The 20,980-nt window shown below is 44.9% G+C and overlaps 1 protein-coding gene across 4 annotated transcripts in view; it reads left to right on the top strand.

Moving 5' to 3' along the window:
* RPGRIP1 (RPGR interacting protein 1) overlaps positions 1-20,106 on the top strand; it is a 71,640-nt gene extending 51,534 nt beyond the window's left edge. For all 4 annotated transcript variants that reach the window (XM_075569139.1, XM_075569137.1, XM_075569140.1 and 1 more), the window contains 14 exons: positions 293-456; positions 1,090-1,356; positions 2,172-2,289; positions 4,148-4,597; positions 4,779-4,918; positions 5,306-5,654; positions 5,856-6,016; positions 6,173-6,415; positions 6,640-6,820; positions 6,915-7,003; positions 7,221-7,413; positions 7,665-7,755; positions 15,507-15,637; positions 19,225-20,106. In XM_075569139.1, the coding sequence (XP_075425254.1) occupies positions 293-456; positions 1,090-1,356; positions 2,172-2,289; positions 4,148-4,597; positions 4,779-4,918; positions 5,306-5,654; positions 5,856-6,016; positions 6,173-6,415; positions 6,640-6,820; positions 6,915-7,003; positions 7,221-7,413; positions 7,665-7,755; positions 15,507-15,637; positions 19,225-19,352 (2,705 nt within the window). In that variant the 3' untranslated portion in view covers positions 19,353-20,106. The remainder of the gene's footprint in view (positions 1-292; positions 457-1,089; positions 1,357-2,171; positions 2,290-4,147; positions 4,598-4,778; positions 4,919-5,305; positions 5,655-5,855; positions 6,017-6,172; positions 6,416-6,639; positions 6,821-6,914; positions 7,004-7,220; positions 7,414-7,664; positions 7,756-15,506; positions 15,638-19,224) is intronic.
* Positions 20,107-20,980: the final 874 nt, after the last annotated feature.

The following is a 20,980-nucleotide window of genomic DNA, read 5'->3' as shown; positions in this document are numbered from 1 at the left end:
TTACTAAATGTGAGTGCATTACCATCTTTATCTATACCGAATACATACAGAATTACACTATTGTGTTTTCTCTCTTATTTTTATTTTTATATCATCTGGATGTGAGTGCGCATTGGATCCTCCTATTCTACACCATCCCTAGTGGCCGAAGAACCCACTTATCACCCTCTGCTGCACCCACCAGTTTCTGCTTACATCTTTAAATTGGGACTATAAGTATCCTATTTATATTCACAGTATTTCTTTGCGCTCGTTTTCTTGTTTTTATAATCTTCTTCCCCTCATCTCTCAGAACAAAATAAGTATCTGACACAGGAAGTCTCCCGGCTGCAGAACCAGCTCGTGGAGAAGTTCCAGGAAGTCCACGAGCTTCAGGAGAAAGTGTTGACTATAGTGTCTTCAACAACCACCAAGGGGGTTCAGCAGGAACAGGAAGTGACATCACACAGAGCCAAGGTGGGAGCTACTGTATATGAAAAGACCAAGTTTAAGATGGACCCCCTGACACATCTCATTTGTGCTTCTAAATGTTTATTTTGCACTGAAAGAGTTACAGATGTTTGTGCTAATCGCTTTGTTTGTATTCAGAATTATTTACATGAATCATTTTATGATTTCTAACCAAACATTGACATAAGATGCGTGTATGGACATATACTGTACAAGTATAAGGGAGCAGATTATAAAGACAATAGTATTAATAATCATTAATAATGTTTACCTATAGACGTATAATTTTTGAAAACATTCCAGTAACGTTGATAAAATACATTTTAGGTAAAATAACATGCCTAAGGATGCTAAATTAGGCACCAAATTGATTGAAGCCTCTCTCTTAACCCATTCAGTACCCAAAGTTATTCTTTTCCTGCAAGTTCTAAAGTGGTTGCTAATATTTGTGTTGATATGCATGAGGAGTTATCATGTATTGAACCAACTTGAGGTCCTGTAAGTGTGTAAGGTACAGCAGCCTCTGCACCTACCCCAGAGTAGCCCAGGGTTGAAGGTTATATCAGGGCTGGTTATTATACAGAATGTTTGAGGAGAGAACTGCTTGGATCTCACGGCTGTCTCTTCTATCTTCTGCAGTCTCCCAGCTTGGAAGGGTATTGTAGACTGCAAGAAATGAAGGAGGACGAGGAGAGATGCAGGGAAGATAGGGAGAAGAGAAGAAACGCGGAAGAGGAGAAGAGAGAGTACAGGCCATATGAAGAGGAGGAGAGGAAGAAAGAGGGAGAAGAAGAGAGATGGAGGAAGATTCGTGAGATGGATGCAGCCCATGCTGAGACTATCCTGGAGCTGGAGAAGACCCGAGAGATGTTATTCCTCCAGCATACAATTAATAAGGATTACCAGGTGCTGAAGAAGATTTGCGTTTGTTTTTGTTTTTCTCATCAAAGAGAGGCACACAGAATACCAGGAAAAATGCTTAATTAGTGGTGCATATTCCTTTTATTTAAAGATGGCGTGCGAGCAGGCAGCCATTTTTGATTTGTGATGTCATTTCCAGAAGAGTGTTGATAATTCATTATTAACTCTTCTGGATTCTGATTCTCCAAGAAGAGCAGTGAAAGGGGTTATCTTGTTAATATTTCTATTTATGTTATTTTTACATCACCTCCCATGTTGGCATATGAAGAATAAATGATACAAGCATTAACAACACAAGCACTGCCAGGATTCCCTCGCGTCTTTTCTAGGGCTCTGATAGATGGTGTGTGGCTTGTTAAAGTTTCTTATAAATCTGATGCTGTTTTTGTCACAGTTTTGATATTCAACTCTCCTCTCTCTCTCTCTTACCATCCCCTCCGTGTGTCTCTCCTCTCTCTCTCTCTCTTACCATCCCCTTCATGTGTCTCTCCTCTCTTTCTCTCTCTTACCATCCCCTCTGTGTGTCTCCTATCTCTCTTACCATCCCCTCCGTGTGTCTCTCCTCTCTCTTTCTTACCATCCCCTCTGTCTCTCCTCTCTCTCTCTTACCATCCCCTCCGTGTGTCTCTCATCTCTCTCTCTTACCATCCCCTCCGTGTGTCTCTCCTCTCTCTCTCTTACTATCCCCTCCGTGTGTCTCTCCTCTCTCTCTCTTACCATCCCCTCCGTGTGTCTCTCACCTCTGTCCAGCTTCTTACTGGCCTTCCTCTCACTGTAGCCCTGTGTCTCTTCCCTCTCAGGAGGAGCTGCAGACAGTGAGGCTCAGAGCAGAAAGTGAGAGCAGAGAGCGAGAGGAGAGGGAGCGACACTGCGAAGACAGACTGCTCCAGCGCAGCTCCCGGATCCAGATACTGGAGGGTAACATTCACCCTGAGGGGAGAGAGAGGGGGGAGGGAGAGTGAGGGGAGCGGGAGAGAGAGGGGGGAGGGAGAGAGAGAGAGAGGGAGCAAGAGAGAGGGAGGGGGAGAGGGAGCGAGAGGAGAGGGAGCGACACTGCGAAGACAGACTGCTCCAGCGCAGCTCCCGGATCCAGATACTGGAGGATAACATTCACCCTGAGCTGCTCCGTCTCCTCTTCGTGAGATTATATATATAACAGAGCGTGCGCTCCGTCTCCTCTGCGTGAGATTATATATATATATATAACAGAGCGTGCGCTCCATGGCGTAACAACAATTTATTTTAAAAAGGAGCACAAGTGGCACTCACAAGTATAGGAGAGTTAAGGGCATTTAGGCAGACAATAGTCACCAGCCGGTTCCAGCAGAGGAAGACGGGTTTCTCAGCAAGTTGAGACCGGGCCCAACTTCTTTGCCTGGCTGCCGGTCCTCTCGTTGCTGCCAGGCACCGGCTCTTCCCAGCTCTGCGCCTGCCTCACTGTCCCATGCCGAGCCGCTCTCTGACCCCGGCGCGCACCCGGCCTCTCTGACATCGACACACTCAGGAAGTGGGGCCCAGCTTCCTGTCCACACTGGCATGAGAGACAGGCTCGGTGTGGGACAGTGAGGAAGGCCCACAGCTGGGGAGAAGCATGGCCCGATGGCAACGAGAGGACCAGCAACTGGGCAAAGAAGTTGGGCCTGGGATGGGGGGGGGGGGGTTGTATGTGTTTGGGGATGTTTTTTTAATGTATTTGGGGGTTGGGAATGTATGTATTTGGGGGTGGGTGTTTGTATGTATTTATTGGGATGGGTGCTTATATGTATTTGGGGGTTGTATGTATTTGGGGGGTTGGGTTGTATGTATTTGGGGGGAGTGGAGGTTTTTGTATGTATTTTGTGGGGGGGAGTGTGTGTGTGTGTGTGTGTGGGGCCCGGGGAGGGGGGAATTAATGTGAGGAGGGGAGATTAAGGGAGCGGGATTGAGTTAGGGGGGGTAATTGTTGGAGGCGGGGGAAGAGTGAGAGGGGGTGTAAGTGAGGAAGAGAGGGATGAGGGGGCAGAGTGAGGGAGAGGGGGTAAGAGTGAGACAGGGGGAGAGAAGTACATGGGAGGAGGGGGGGAAGCTAGTCCTGGGCCATTGGAAATGTGAAGGCAGCCCTACAAGTCATCACCAAATGCAAATAATTTTTATTAGATTATCAAATAATTCTTAAATTTAATATAATCTACTGTGACAGGCCTATAATTGCTAAAAAATGTCATGAAAATGCAATGATTTTTCTGCAAGATATGACGAATAATAAAAGATTCATTCTTCCATGAGAGATCAGCAACGATCCTGCTTCCAGGGTACACTAAATGGCTGCCTTTCAACTTCAATCCATCCTTCAGTCAGTGTAACTCATCAGCTTCAATTTATTGTTATATAACTAAGGTAACATTATCTACTGTTACAGTTTGCAGTTCAAACTGCTGGGAATATTAGCAACAAATTATCACAAACAGGAATGTGTTGAAAATATTTTGCATTGCTGGAGAGGTTTGCTAAAATCTGCTATAGAAATCAAAGGATGTTCAGTATATTAAAACTCATTAAAAATGGCATTAATAGTTGAACTTAAAAAAATGCAGTAAGTATTATCTAATACAACAGAACTGAATTATTTAAAAAAAAGAAAGACACGTAAGATATTGCATGGATTGCACTTAAATAATTTTATATATTTCCCTGGTAATGATTATTCAGTATATCATCAATATATCCTACCATACATACAAGTAACAGTCATTGCTTTGAGCTAAATGTGTCTATATGACATTTTGTTCTCTCTCAGCTCAGCTCAAAGACATTGCTTATGGCACCTTCGCTCCCCGAATCCTGGCTGCAGAGCCCGCCTCCTCTGATGTGGACAGTTTCCCCCCTCCATCCCTCCATCGGGGGGAGACTCTGTTTGAGGTTCACATTGGGGGGATCTGCTTCACACCCAGGGGTCTGAGGGAGCCTGAAGACCCTAAGCCAACCACCTTCTGCATCTACTCATTGTACGACTTCGAGATGCACGCCACTCCCGTGGTGACCGGGGCCCAACCAGAATACAACTTTACCTCCTGCTACGCCGTCACCCCAGACTGCGATTTCCTGCGCTACCTGAGGGTGGGGGTTCTTACCGTGGAGCTGTACCAAGCTGTAGGGGGAGAACACCGGGAGCTGGCAAAGGGACGTGTGGGACTGGAGGCCACAATAGAGAGCAGAGACAGAGTGTACGGCACTGTAACTCTGACCGGTAATAAATATATATATATATTAGCCTGAACCCACTTATGGATCACAAATAATTCTTCAATATTAAAAGAATTAGTTAGGGAAGGGGGTGCTAGTTGGGTAAGGGAAGGAAGGAGATATCTTTCCCCAAATTAAGGAGGGTTCAGTTTGGAGCACACATTGACACTATCTGCCCTCCTTAGATGCAAGTGGAGAAAACATGGGGGAGCTGGATTACTGGCTTCGCCTGCATGGACCCCTTTCTCAGACCCAACGACTGCAGAAACAGAGGGTCAAAGCACGTGGCTACCTGTCAACTCACAGACAGCATCGCACAGAGAAGGTGAGAGAGAGAGCAGCATCGCACAGAGAAGGTGAGAGAGAGAGCAGCATGAAAATAACATTTGACAGACAGAAATGTACAGTAGCAGAACAGAGGAAATCGGGCGTAATTTGGGGCTCTTCAATGGTCTGGGAATTACAGTTTTGGTCCCAAACAATTCAGAAAAATTTCAGAATTTCAGCTGAAATTTTTAAGCAGAAGAAATCGATGCATTCAAATGAAACTACAAGCGGGATAGATAGCTGAGGAGGAGGAGGGAGGGAGGAGGGAGGGAGGACAGGAGAGGGAGAGAAAGAAACACAAAAATGTTTAGTAGAAGTTCCCGGTCAGACAGTGGCACACGTACATAGGTTGTAACTGGTACCAGTCTAATGGTTTCTGTTCCAGCCCTGGACCTTACCGCTCTCCAATGGACCTCAGAATGAGCTGATCATCCGGATATGGGGCTGTAGAAGCCTGAAGGTGGGACGTCCGGGTTACCAACCCAGCCCATATGCCATGTACCACTTCTACCATCACCCCGACCACTCCACCTCCATAATACCCTGCAGCAACAACCCACAATTTGGAGATGAGATCTCCTACCCCTTAAACCTGACCATTGATGTGGAGCGATATCTCCAGCGGGAACGTCTGTACGTCTATGTGTTTGACGATGAGGAGACCCAGCCTGGAGGATACCTGGGGAGGGCAGAGGTGCCACTGCTGAGACTGGCACAGGGCAACGATATCCAAGGTGAGAGAAGGAGCAGAGGAGGAGATAGCTGTGAATACTTTAATGGCAATGTGTCTTACAGGTAGCTTTGCGCACCGACATCCTCTATCTTTTGGTGATTTACTTGGACTCTCTCCTCTCTCACTCCCTCTTCCTCTCTCTTCCTCTCTCTCTCTCTCTTTCTCTTTTACTCTCTTTCCTCTCTCGCTTTCCCTCTCACAGGAGATTATGCCCTGCTGGACCCATGTGGTAGATGCTCAGGGTCATTGCAGCTCAGCTTGGAGTGGAAGATTCCTTACCAGGTCCCTGGACATTGCCTCTGGGAATCTTCCTCTGGAGGTCGCCCAACCCCGGAGAAACCTCCAGAGATTCCTATATCACAAGTAAGAGGCGCAAACCTGCAGATAGAGAGAGTCATAGCATCTTATAGTGAGAGATATTTGTTCATTGCACAGCTAGTGATAACTGTGCATTGTACAGTAAGAGATAGCTGTGTGTTGTACAGTGGGAGATAGCTGTGCTTTATTCTTCTTTGACAGCACCGCTTCCAGGGGAAGCTGTTGCCCAGAGATGCACCACAGATCCCTCTAACCAGATCAAAGCCGTCCAAATCTCGCAAGGCTGATGAGGAGCTACGAACGGACATGCACTCCAGCAAGAGGGGGAGAAGGGACCCTCACCTAGTGTCCTACCAAAGACCCGAGCAGCAGAGACCTATCCCCTCCCCAGCTGGGCACCCGAGGGAAGAGTCGGACATGGATGTTGAGGGGCTTGAATTTGAGGTGAAACGAGTAGCAAATGAGGGATGAAATAAAATAAAGAAGGGAGAATGTGGAGACAGGGCTATGAGAAATGGGAGAGTCTAGACAATTGGGGAGGAGGAGAAAGGGTTCATACTGAGCAAACAAGGATGGCCAAGTGGTTGTTATCAGATGTAAAATTCTGCATGTTTATGTTAAGAGATGTGGGAGAGAGAGGGAAATAAATGGTCTGTCCCTATTTGCAGGAGATTGCAGCAAAAAAGGAAGTGCAGGAAAAAAAGCTGCAAGAGCACGATGCAGAACAGGAAGTATGCCTACGGGAGCAGGAAATGCATGAGGCGGAACAGGAAGAAAGCTCCCAACATTCCACAGTGGAGGAAGACAAAACAATCTCATTGGCCAGACACATAACATCAGAGGAAGATGGTAAAATTGGAATCATTTGATTGGCTGGTGATGTGTCAAAGTGTTAGTGGTGGGGTGGGGAGTGTGACAAATAAGTGTGTCATTCTCTCTTCAGGTGACCAGACCACAGATTTTAGCGAATCACAGAGCACAGACAGTGATGACATCATCGTAGTGGCAAAACCACAAATCCCACCCAAACCAGTGAGTACGTCAAACAAGGAGATGGGTTGAGGCCCCCAGCTGCCTCCCCATCCCTCATGTCACCTCTCTGCACCCTTTAGTGTTATTGATCTAAGTTTCCCAGCTTCAGAACTAGAAAGAAACTTATACAAAAAAACAAAACACCAGATTTCACCAAAACCCACAGATCCAGTTGGTACCGAGGGGATTTCTCTTTAATCTCTCTCTGTTTCCGCAGCCTTCCTCCAGGATCCGCGTGGAAGTCGCCTCATTGACCTTTGACCCGTGTTCGGAGGTGGTGGGTGACAGCGCAGTGCAGAGAGTGTTCGTTGAGTTTCGCTTTGCAGGGGTCCCATTCGAGGAGACAGAGACCCCCTTGTCCTTGCGCAAACCCAACCGCGGCGAGGAGATATACTACCACTTCAGCAAAGGTCTGCCGAGCATCGCTCCCTCACTTCCTTTCTTAAATATCTGTAGGTCATTGCGCCCTCACCCTTTCCTTCATGCACTGTATCACTCCGTCACATCTTCCCTGCAGAGCATCACGCCACCAGCCTTTACCCTGCTGCAGAACCTCCCTTCCCGACCTCATCCCTGCTAAGCAGACACAGAATTTCTCCATGAGTTATCCGTCCCCTAAAGCCCTACGGATTATTGAACCTTAACCCCTTCTCTCCCTCAGTGATACACCTGGATGGGGTCGAGCATGCAGAGCGTAGGCAATTCCTCTATGCTCTCCTGGAAGGATCAGATGCTGGAGGGGAGAATGTGAGGTACGCTGGAGCCCAAACCGGAGATGTCAATATGCAGGGTCCCAAATCAGGGAGATGTGGGGGTTCTACACCACCTAAATGTCTATGAGATACTGATACTAACAATCTGTGAGATATTTGGCCATGACCATGTTTTGCTCTGAGCTGTAAATAAAATAATGTTTTCTTTTTACCCCTTCCCTGCCAGTGCGGGTAAATAATCTCACACCACAGGCACGCAGACATGGTGATCACAAGGAATCACCACAGCCCCTGAAAATTGCACTCAAAGTAGGTCACACTAAATGTATTAATATGGCCAGTATGAAAGCTAGAGTAGCCTAACCCTACAAATAGGGTGAACCGCTATATGGTCACACATGAGCACAATCAAAAAAAGAATAAATGTTTAATGTATAATAACAATATTAAAACCCGATGAAACACTAAAATACTAATTGATTAATTAGTTAAAATCCCCATACGCTGGGTGGAGGCAGATAAGTGAGATGTATAAGATGCACTGACAATGTCACTCACATATAGCAATATAGCAGATCAACTGCACACACAAACAGCCAACAAAGCCCTACAGCAACGAAAAAGGTTGTAGCACTTCAAAGATGGGGGTTGAAGGGAGAGTATACAGGGAGTAGGTATACAGAGCCTAAGTGAACCCCTGTCCTGTATAATGGCTGTAAATAAAACCATACGACCTGATTCCCAATTGTAATGTGTGTCGCGTGTGGTCGGAGAGTCGGACAGATCCTGCTCCGGACCCTTACTTTGGGCACAGGCACAGAAGACACATTACGATTGGGAATCAGGTCGTTTGGTTTTATTTACAGCCATTATATAGCACAGAGGTTCACTTAGGCTCTGTATACCCACTCCCTGTATACTCTCCCTTCAACCCACAGCTTTGAAGTGCTACAACATGGCAACGCGACGACGAAATGGATCTTATCCTTCTCTCCTCAGGTAAAAACCATCTCTAAAACATCATTGAAGCCTTTGCTGTGTGTATTATATAGTATATGCAAGTGATCCAATGCTAGGTAAAAACCATATTTGAATGCTGTTTTCTGTCTACCCCTAATCAAATTAAGTGTTGCCACCTAGGCAGGGAACACCCTGTGTAGAAAACCATTTGTTTGAATGTGCCTCAGATGTGCTAATTAAGCAGACAGAACCACACTGTCAGGTGACTTTTAGGCCTATATAAACCCAGTCAGAACAGCTAGTCTGCTTGCAGCCCATATCCAAGTGGCCCATTATAAGTGGCATGACTACTGAACAACTGAAGTTTAAAAGGAAGTGGCCCATTATAAGTGGCATGACTACTGAACAACTGAAGTTTAAAAGGAAGTGGCCCATTATAAGTGGCATGACTACTGAAAAACTGAAGTTTAAAAGGAAGTGGCCCATTATAAGTGGCATGACTACTGAAAAACTGAAGTTTAAAAGGAAGTTCAAAAGAAGTGAAGAAGTGGACACCCCATCTGGCCCTGATTCCTGCATTTGAACTACGCTGGAAAGGAGGAAATCATCTATACCAGACTGCATCATTACTGCTGTGATGTTGCCTTTACCATTTATATTTGCTGTGACTTCACTTCTTCTCAAATTATGCACTTCTTTCTACCAGCCTCAGTATGTCTCAAACTCTATTCATATATCTCCATCTCTCCTTTCTTCACCACTTCTCAGTTCACATGAACTCCTTTCTTACCTGCGTTCTCTGACACCACACAGCTATATTCCCTGCACTAAAAAACACCCCTACAAATCCTCCTCACACATCCTCTTTCTATCCATGCTTCTCCTCCTTGCTTCTGGGGATATCTCTCCCAATCCTGGTCCCTGTCTTATTTCTACTTGCTCTCGTCCTCGCCTCCCACATGCAACTTCTACTCCTTCTGGTGTCATCCCCTCCAACCTCATACCCATCCCCTGCCACCCTCCCTCCTCTCTCCCTTTCTCCTGTGCCCTTTGGAATGCTCGCTCCCTCTCTAACAAGTTCCTCTCTGTGCATGACTTCTTTCTCTCTCACTCCCTGCTTCTCTTTGCTATAACTGAGACCTGGCTCACTCAGACTGACTCTGCTCTGGAAGCTGCCCTCTCCTCTGGTGGCCTTTCCTTCTCCCACACTCTGCGCCCTGATGGCAGGGGTGGAGGCGTGGGGCTCCTGCTCTCCTCTCTCTGCCATTACCGAACCCTTCCTATTCCCCCCTCTCTTGCTTTTCCCTCCTTTGAGGCTCACACTGTCCAGATCTTCTCTCCTCTCCCTGTTCATGTGGCGGTCATCAATCGCCCACCTACTTCTACTCATCCCCCTTCTGCCTTTCTCTCTCACTTTGAATCCTGGCTCGCTTTCTTTCTCTTCTCAGACTCCCCTGTTCTTCTCCTTGGGGACTTCAATTGCCACATTGATGACCCCTCTCTCTCTTGGGCTTACCTCTTCTTTTGCCCTTCAACAGTGGACTGCAGCCAGCACCCACAAGGATGGCCACTACTTAGACCTGGTTTTCACTAAAAACTTCTCTCTCTCCGATTTCTCCATTTCCCCTTTTCCTCTCTCTGACCATCATCTCATCTCATTCTCTTTATCTCGCTTCTCCCCTTCTCCACCTCCATCTACCCCCTGGTTCTGCAGAAACCTGCGCTCTATTCACTTACCTGACTTTGAGTCCACTTTACGCTCCTCCCTCTCCTCTCTCAGCTCTGCTACAGACCCTGACAACCTGGTCAGAAAGTACAACTCTGTCTTGTCCTCGTCTCTTGATCTACATGCCCCGCTTTCTCTCTGCCGCCCTCGCCCTTCTAACCCTAGACCCTGGCTAAATTCCCACACGCGCATGCTGCGTTCCTCCACTCGTTCCTCTGAACGCCTCTGGAGGAAGTCTCACACTCTCGCAGACTTCCTTCACTACAAATTTATGCTATCCTGTTTCAACTCTGCCCTCTCGCAAGCTAAACAAGTCTACTTTTCTGCACTAATCAACATGCACAAGTCTAACCCACGCCGACTGTTCTCTGTCTTTGATACTCTACTCAAACCACCCTCAGCTGCCTCTCCTTCCTCCATCTCCGCTCAGGACTTTGCTGACTATTTTAAGGAAAAGGTGGAATCCATACGGCAGAACATCCCCTCTGTTTCTTCCCCCCATCCTACACCTCTTCCTAACTCTCCTCCTGCCTTCCTTGACTCTTTTTCCACTGTCTCAGAGGAGGATGTGTCGCTGTTGATCGCCTCTTCTCCCTCTACCACTTGCCCTCTTGACCCCATTCCCTCCCATCTCCTAAAACCTCTAGCTCCTACTATAATCCCTACACTTACACACATTTTTAACTCCTCCCTCTGCTCTGGAACCTTTCCATCCTCCTTCAAACATGCAACAGTGATACCATTACTCAAAAACAGCAAGCTTGACCCTACCTGTCTTTCTAACTATCGACCTGTCTCCCACCTGCCTTTTGCCTCTAAACTCCTTGAACGTCTTGTATTCTCTCGCTTGCTCCATTTTCTCAACACCTATTCTCTCCTAGACCCTCTACAATCTGGCTTCCGCACTGCTCACTCCACCGAAACAGCCCTCACTAAAATAACTGACGACCTCCATGCTGCCAAAGACAGAGGTCATTACACTCTGCTCATATTACTCGACTTCTCTGCAGCATTTGACACAGTGGACCACCCTCTTCTCCTCCACATTCTCCATACTCTAGGTATTCGGAACAAAGCTCTATCCTGGATCTCATCCTACCTCTCCCATCGTACTTTTAGTGTCTCTTCTGCTAACACCTCCTCCTCCTCTATTGATCTCTCTGTGGGGGTACCCCAGGGCTCTGTCCTGGGACCTCTTCTCTTTTCTCTGTACACACTCTCTCTAGGTGACCTAATAACATATTTTGGGTTTAATTATCACCTCTATGCCGACGACACACAAATATACTTTTCAATACCTGACCTTACACCTGCTGTACAAACCAAAGTTTCTGAATGTCTCTCTGCTATATCATCCTGGATGGCCCTCCGACGCCTTAAACTCAACATGGCTAAAACAGAGCTCCTCATACTTCCTCCCAAACCTGGCCCTACTACCTCCTTCCACATTACTGTTGGAACTACAATCATTCACCCAGTAGCCCAAGCACGCTGCCTAGGGGTCACACTCGACTCCTCTCTCACATTCGCCCCTCACATTCAAAACATTTCTAAAACTTGTCGCTTTTTCCTCCGCAATATAACTAAGATACGCCCTTTCCTCTGTTGTTCGACTGCTAAAACTCTGACTCAGGCCCTCATTCTCTCCCGTCTTGATTACTGTAACCTCCTGCTGTCTGGCCTTCCTGCCTCTCACCTGTCTCCCCTACAATCTATCCTAAATGCTGCTGCCAGATTCACTCTACTCTTTCCTAGATCTGTCTCAGCATCTCCCCTCCTGAAATCCCTCTCCTGGCTTCCGATCAAATCCCGCATCTCACACTCCATTCTTCTCCTCACTTTTAAAGCTTTACATTCTTCTGCCCCTCCTTACATCTCATCCCTAATTTCTCGGTATGCACCATCCAGACTCTTGCATTCTTCTCAAGGATGTCTTCTTTCTACCCCCTTTGTATCTAAAGCCCTCTCCCGCCTTAAACCTTTTTCACTGACTGCCCCACACCTCTGGAATGCCCTTCCCCTCCGTACCCGACTAGCACCCTCTCTATCCACCTTTAAGACCCACCTTAAGACACACTTGCTTAAAGAAGCATATGAATAGCACTGTGGATATTCTGCACACGATACATAAAGCTTGGCCCCCTGCAGACGCACTTACCAGAACTCCCTCCTACTGTCTCTGTACGTTCTCTCTACCTACCAATTAGACTGTAAGCTCCTCGGGGCAGGGACTCCTCTTCCGAAATGTTACTTTTATGTCTAAAGCACTTATTCCCATCATCTGTTATTTATATTATTTGTTATTTATGATTACCATGTGTATTACTACTGTGAAGCGCTATGTACACTAATGGCGCTATATAAATAAAGACATACAATACAATACAATACAATACATCGGTTCAGAAGGAGGAGGGCAACAGCAAGGAGGAGGCCGACACAGCTAAGAGCTTGAGAGAAAAAAAGTGAGGAGCCTGAACCCGCTCTCGGCGGGTTCGTACATGCACTTACAGTATGGGGACTTACATTGTACTTACATTGTACTTACCGTAATGGCACTTACATTGTACTTACAGTAATGGCACTTACATTGTACTTACAGTAATGGCACATACATTGTACTTACAGTAATGGCACTTACATTGTACTTACAGTATGGGCACATACATTGTACTTACAGTAATGGCACTTACATTGTACTTACAGTATGGGCACTTACATTGTACTTACAGTATGGGCACTTACATTGTACTTACAGTAATGGCACTTACATTGTACTTACAGTATGGGCACATACATTGTACTTACAGTATGGGCACTTACATTGTACTTACATTGTACTTACAGTATGGGCACTTACATTGTACTTACAGTATGGGCACTTACATTGTACTTACAGTAATGGCACTTACATTGTACTTACAGTATGGGCACTTACATTGTACTTACAGTATGGGCACTTACATTGTACTTACAGTATGGGCACTTACATTGTACTTACAGTATGGGCACTTACATTGTACTTACAGTAATGGCACTTACATTGTACTTACAGTATGGGCACTTACATTGTACTTACAGTATGGGCACATACATTGTACTTACAGTAATGGCACTTACATTGTACTTACAGTAATGGCACTTACATTGTACTTACAGTATGGGGACTTACATTGTACTTACAGTAATGGCACTTACATTGTACTTACAGTATGGGCACATACATTGTACTTACAGTATGGGGACTTACATTGTACTTACAGTAATGGCACTTACATTGTACTTACAGTATGGGCACATACATTGTACTTACAGTAATGGCACTTACATTGTACTTACAGTAATGGCACTTACATTGTACTTACAGTAATGGCACTTACATCGTACTTACAGTAATGGCACTTACATTGTACTTACAGTATGGGGACTTACATTGTACTTACAGTAATGGCACTTACATTGTACTTACAGTATGGGCACTTACATTATACTTACAGTAATGGCACTTACATTGTACTTACAGTATGGGGACTTACATTGTACTTACAGTATGGGGACTTACATTGTACTTACAGTAATGGCACTTACATTGTACTTACAGTATGGGCACATACATTGTACTTACAGTAATGGCACTTACATTGTACTTACAGTATGGGCACATACATTGTACTTACAGTATGGGCACATACATTGTACTTACAGTAATGGCACTTACATTGTACTTACAGTATGGGCACATACATTGTACTTACAGTATGGGGACTTACATTGTACTTACAGTAATGGCACTTACATTGTACTTACAGTAATGGCACTTACATTGTACTTACAGTATGGGCACATACATTGTACTTACAGTATGGGCACTTACATTGTACTTACAGTATGGGCACTTACATTGTACTTACAGTATGGGCACATACATTGTACTTACAGTATGGGCACTTACATTGTACTTACAGTAATGGCACTTACATTGTACTTACAGTATGGGCACATACATTGTACTTACAGTAATGGCACTTACATTATACTTACAGTATGGGCACATACATTGTACTTACAGTATGGGCACATACATTGTACTTACAGTATGGGCACTTACATTGTACTTACAGTAATGGCACTTACATTGTACTTACAGTAATGGCACATACATTGTACTTACAGTATGGGCACATACATTGTACTTACAGTATGGGCACATACATTGTACTTACAGTATGGGCACTTACATTGTACTTACAGTATGGGCACATACATTGTACTTACAGTATGGGCACTTACATTGTACTTACAGTAATGGCACTTACATTGTACTTACAGTATGGGCACATATATTGTACTTACAGTATGGGCACATACATTGTACTTACAGTATGGGCACTTACATTGTACTTACAGTAATGGCACTTACATTGTACTTACAGTATGGGCACATACATTGTACTTACAGTAATGGCACTTACACTGTACTTACAGTATGGGCACTTACATTGTACTTACAGTAATGGCACTTACATTGTACTTACAGTATGGGCACTTACATTGTACTTACAGTATGGGGACTTACATTGTACTTACAGTATGGGGACTTACATTGTACTTACAGTATGGGGACTTACATTGTACTTACAGTATGGGCACTTACATTGTACTTACAGTAATGGCACTTACATTGTACTTACAGTATGGGCACTTACATTGTACTTACAGTATGGGCACTTACATTGTACTTACAGTATGGGGACTTACATTGTACTTACAGTATGGGGACTTACATTGTACTTACAGTATGGGGACTTACATTGTACTTACAGTAATGGCGGCTTACATTGTACTTACAGTAATGGCACTTACATTGTACTTACAGTAATGGCACTTACATTGTACTTACAGTATGGACACTTACATTGTACTTACAGGTAACATTACACTGTAGTTATATTATTATGGAAAGTGAAAGGGCTCAGCTAAATTGGGAGACCCATCAAAAAATGATTTGTGCTGGTTTTCTTAACCCTTGCAATGCCAGGATAGTAGCGAGAGCCATTGATAAACTGTTGTGACCCGCGTCTCTCACTCTACTTTTGCCCTAAAGGTTAAAGTTTACGGTGGTGAGTGACCCCATTAATGAAGAGCAGGAGGAGTGTCAGGATGTGGGGTACGCCTACCTGGACCTGCGGCCCCTGCTGAGGAGAGCGGAAGACCCTACTGAGGAAACCCTACAGAGTGAGTAACCAGAGACCACCTTAAACCCTGTCACTAATCCGAACCTGCCCCTCTGGCAGGGAAGGGGTTAATAGTTAAAGGTTTAAAAGTATTTTCTGATCCTCCAACAAGCAGCACGGTGCTGTTCTGTCACAGGAGACCAGCACTTTTAACACCTTAATACCCGGATCCTTTGATTGAGCAAAGCAAGAGATAAAATAAATGGTCATTTATTTACACAATGAACATACACAGCTTGATTTACAAAATATTACAAAAATACACTTACTGGGATGAGCAAAAACGAAATCCTGTACTTCCAGAACAAAATCTTTAGAGTCTCTAAGCACAATTTCCCAGGAGCGGGAGTTGTGCATAAGCAGAGCCGCAAAACAGTCTTTGGCTAGTGGCACCGCCCGCAACCCCTATTTCTCCGCCGGAGCTTCTTGCTTCATTCTACCGCCGTAGAATTGGTTTGGAAGTCCTTAGTTCTTACAAACTTTGGAAGCTGGATACAAATCTTGGTTATGATGTTACAACTTTGTACTGCACGATGAATCTTAGGCTTAGTCCATAGACACTTCGCCCGTGCAGAGGCGCGCTGAGGCTCAGGGAAAGCGGTGCTTTCCCTGGCCTTAGAGCGTGCGCCATCCGTGGGTGTGTCTGGGGGCGGGCCAGTGACGTCACTGAGCTGGTTCGCCCTCATTGGGCGAACCGATCACATGACCGGCCCTGCGCTCCGGCAAGCTCTGAAACATAACATTTGTTAAGACACGCTTCCGCAGGCGTGCGGAAGCGTGCGCGAGCCCCTGCTAAAGCCGCTCTCATTTCTGCTGCAGGGGCTCAGTGCCGAGCAGCAGTGTGCCTCAGCACGGCGCTGACCATGCCCGAGGCCTTAGGTGAATCTAACTCCTGATCGGCTGCAGGGATTTTTAAACAGTCAAACCCCCTATCTTTAAGCTCTGCAGCCAATCGCTGCGTGGGAACTAAATATCCCACCTATCCTCAGGTTGCCAGTACCTCACCGCAGGAAAAAAATCTGGGGCGCTTCCCAAAAGATATATAAAGTGTCTGTGTTTAAAATGAAATGAACACAACGAAAACAAGCCGAAGAAATAAAAAGTACATAGTGTGCAATACTGGCCAGAGAGGTGTGTCGCAGCTCAACCCGCTGTAGAATCTCCCACTATCCTTAGGTTAATGATAGCAGAGTGGGAGAGCGCAAGACATAACAAAGAGAAATCACATAGACAGTGTTAATAGATCCTGCCAGAATGGTAACACAGTGTATGCAGCACATGCAACTTGGTGCACAGAGAATGGGGTAGGGTAGGTATAGTGATAACAAGGACTTACACGGCCCAGTGTAAGTCAGTGCTTCAAAAGGTATCTTTTGTAATACTCCTTGAATATTATCCCAAAGGTGTGTGCAGTCGCAGTGTTTTACGTCTGGTAGTGATGCCGGGAGCGAGGTGATGGAGGTAGTAGTAGATAAATAATAAATATAAATATAAAATAGCGACTCACACGGCCCTGTGTGAGTCAAAGCCCCAAACGGTTTCTTTCCCTGGAGTATACATCCTCTGAGAATTCCCCCGCTTCTACTCGATCTTGTAGTTAGGTAGGTGTGGGTCTCCCGTATGGGACACAAGAATTCAAAAAGATATACACATTAGAATACCATATTTATTAAGTGAAAAAACGAACGTAATAAACCACTCACATTGTGGGTTAAAACAATCGGTGTGGCTGTTCCGGTCTCCTGCTTGTGATGAACTCCGCTGTGCGCCGAGTCCGGGTACAGTGTTAGAGTCAATGGCAAGTTGGTAACTACGGAAGCTGGCAAGGTCCAAGAATCCACACTCATCGAACAACGCGTTTCGCACTGGTTCGTGCTTCGTCAGGTCTGTGAGCATTGGGCGGTGTGTGGGTGGATTTAAATAGCCACCTGGGACAGTTGATTTGATTGTAGTGCCGATTCAATATTAAAATTTCCTTAACTTTTGTTTATACAGTAAGTTCATGGCACATAAGGTCCCAGATATTCTGATTGCTTAGAAGCATAAAATATATAAAACACAAAATATATTTCACACAAAATGTATTGAGTCGAGGTCAAAGGTTAAATGATGTAAACAAGTCTGCGGACATCCAGACAACTGAAATAAAATGAATGATCCACAAAATGCAATGCATAAAAAGGATGGCTATAAATTATGGATTAAAAGATGCAATACATGAGAACAAATATTTAAAACAATTGATAAAACAAGTGGATAAAACTAATATAATTAATATTACAAACAAGTTCATTGAATTAAAATTGAAGACGGCCATGAAATATAGGTGACCATGGTGCCAATGTTGTTTTCTGCAATTATTGAATAAAATAATAATTCAAAATAATTCAAATTAAAATAAAATAGGTATAGATAAAATAGAGGCAGTGGGAGAGCTGGAATGCAAATAGATAAATCATGCAAAGGCCCCTATATCAATATCGACATTTAAACCCATAGGGGTCAGGGTTTGAAGTGTGTATATCCAATAGGATTCTTGCTGTGCCAATCGTTTGAGTCTATCTTCCCCACGCCAATTTTGGGATAGCAATTTGATGGCTCTATAAATCAACCCAGATGGGTCTCCAGAATGGTACATACAAAAATGTTTAGAGACATTGTGAGTTAGCAGATGCCGTCGTATATTGCCCATGTGTTCCAGTATGCGGACACGCAGTGGTCTAGTAGTGCGGCCCACATACAGGAGACCATCATCGCACCGGGCAGAGGGCTTCTTAGTATGCCAAGGGCATGCGCGAACCTCGCACCTTCGCCACTTATCATACCAAACCCAGCCCCCTTTCCTGGCGACATCTGGATATCTGCCAGGATGAGGGTACTTGTATTTACCCCTCCCCGCTTAACACCGTACGATGTCGGAACCTTTTTAACTCCAGACTTTTCCAGACATCCTGGGACCATGCCAGCGTGATGTCTTACAAGTCCGGGGCTAAATTATGCATGGCTTACTCACAGGAATTCCCTGCTATGCATCCTTAAAGTATGGTACTTATAATTAAGTGTTTCTGCTGTCCCGGCTGCCTGAATGAAAACCCCCTCATGCCTTTAATGTTGGCACAATTAAAAGAGGGGGACTTTCATTCATCAATTTTCGTATAACTTTATAAAAATTGCGGCATAATCTTTTTAATGATTTTACTCCAGCAGCACTCACAGCAAACCTCAGCGCTCTAGGACCTTCCTAGCCGAAGTTAGCTCAACGCTATGTGCAGTAATCTGCTGCTTTTTAAAACCATTTTTCCTTTCCGTGGGTTACAGGGAAACATGGGTACAATAACTCACATTTAAACCATGATATTATTATCACCAACTTATACCTGGTGGGACACACAGACATTTATAATACAATTACAATGTTACTGCCATTATGGGTCACAGAGCTGGCACTCTATAATTCCCCAATATGGCTCAGGGGCACCCAGCCAGACATAATACCTTTATTTGCTGGCCTGGGTACCCCCTCACCGTCACATGGCCCTGGAAGTGGTTGTGTTATTGAAGTGTCCCGCTCTCTCTCTCTCACTCTAGTTGTGGATGCGTCAGACCAGAGAGAGGTCATCGGAGCGCTGAGGGTGGTGGTGGAAGCCAGAGACGCCGCGCGGGCCGTGTATAGAGAAAGACGGGGTCACCGGGTGAGAGAGCAGCTCCAGGGCTGAGATCCCCGAGCCTCATCGTGGCTCTTTGATCCTGCATCGCTTCTCATACAGAAAGCGGCACCATGGACCATCAAGAAATTCTAACCCCGTCACACCAGGACCAGGCTCTTCTGGCTTAGTTTGGGAAAATGTGCCCAATACTCGTTCCCCCTCAACAGAAACACAAAGGGGAAAGAATATTTAAAAAGAACTAAAAGTCTGAAATTAAAACTTTTAAAATTAAAAGCTTTATTCTGTGCCCCCAATAACCATTACATGGCGACCACTGCTAAACAAGGAGAGAAAATGCGCCCCCAGATGTGCACAATGACATTTTAAATAAGAGTGTTTGATAATGAAAAAGGTCCATTTGGGGGCATCACAATAACGTGCTTCTGTTATTTGGGGTGTTTGGAGCTGTGGTTCTGATCTCTGCACTGCCAGAAATTCTTGTTTTCTTGCTATTATTACAAACACTCATTTCTATCACACCGAAATCTTCTTTTCAACCACCCGAGCAATTATCTGTAGACATTAAAGTGGCTGTGATTTATACATAGAATATATGTATGTGGCTGTGATTTATACATAGAATATATGTATGTATGTGGCTGTGATTTATACATAGAATATATGTATGTACGTGGCTGTGATTTATACATAGAATATATGTATGTGGCTGTGATTTATACATAGAATATATGTATATATATGTGGCTGTGACTTATATGGACACCCAGTGCCCAGAATGGAAAGCTTTAATAAACAATGCAAACATTGGGCGGAGTTTTCATTTCTTTATCTTGGATTTATCTCCCAGCATGTTAGGTGCCGGTTAGGTGCCGGTTAGGTGCCGGTTAGGTGCCGGTTAGGTGCCGGTTAGGTATCGGACAGGGAGAGGGGGAATTTGATTAGTTTATCTTGTGTTTTACACCATTGTTCGCCCAGATTACGCACAAACCTCCTAATGAATTCAGTTTGGACCCAGCCTACACTGGCAGCCCTCTCTGGTGGTACAATATGATAGCTCCCTCTGGTGGTACAATCTGATAGATCCCTCTGGTGGTACAATATGATAGCTCCCTCTGGTGGTACAATCTGATAGCTCCCTCTGGTGGTACAATCTGATAGCTCCCTCTGGTGGTACAATCTGATAGCTCCCTCTGGTGGTACAATATGAGAACAGGTTCACTTTGACCAAATAATAAAAAATAAAAAACCACCATCGCCGTGCATATTTATTGTTTGCTCAAGTATTTGTTACATTGACTCACCCTACCTTACTTTGTATCTGGTTGTAACCACTACCAGGTTCCCATTGCAAGGTCAGTATAACCAGTACCAGGTTCCCATTACAAGGTCAGTATAAACAGTACCAGGTTCCCATTACAAGGTCCGTATAACAAGTACCAGGTTGCCATTACAAGGTCAGTATAACCAGTACCAGGTTCCCATTACAAGGTCCGTATAATCACTACCAGGTTCCCATTACAAGGTCCGTATAACCAGTACCAGGTTGCCATTACAAGGTCAGTATAACCAGTACCAGGTTCCCATTACAAGGTCAGTATAACCAGTACCAGGTTCCCATTACAAGGTCAGTATAACCAGTACCAGATTCCCATTACAAGGTCCGTATAACCAGTACC

This window comes from Ascaphus truei, chromosome 13, assembly GCF_040206685.1.
Source record: "Ascaphus truei isolate aAscTru1 chromosome 13, aAscTru1.hap1, whole genome shotgun sequence".
In the NCBI taxonomy this organism is placed as follows: domain Eukaryota; kingdom Metazoa; phylum Chordata; class Amphibia; order Anura; family Ascaphidae; genus Ascaphus; species Ascaphus truei.
This window is presented reverse-complemented; position numbering and strand designations above follow the sequence as displayed.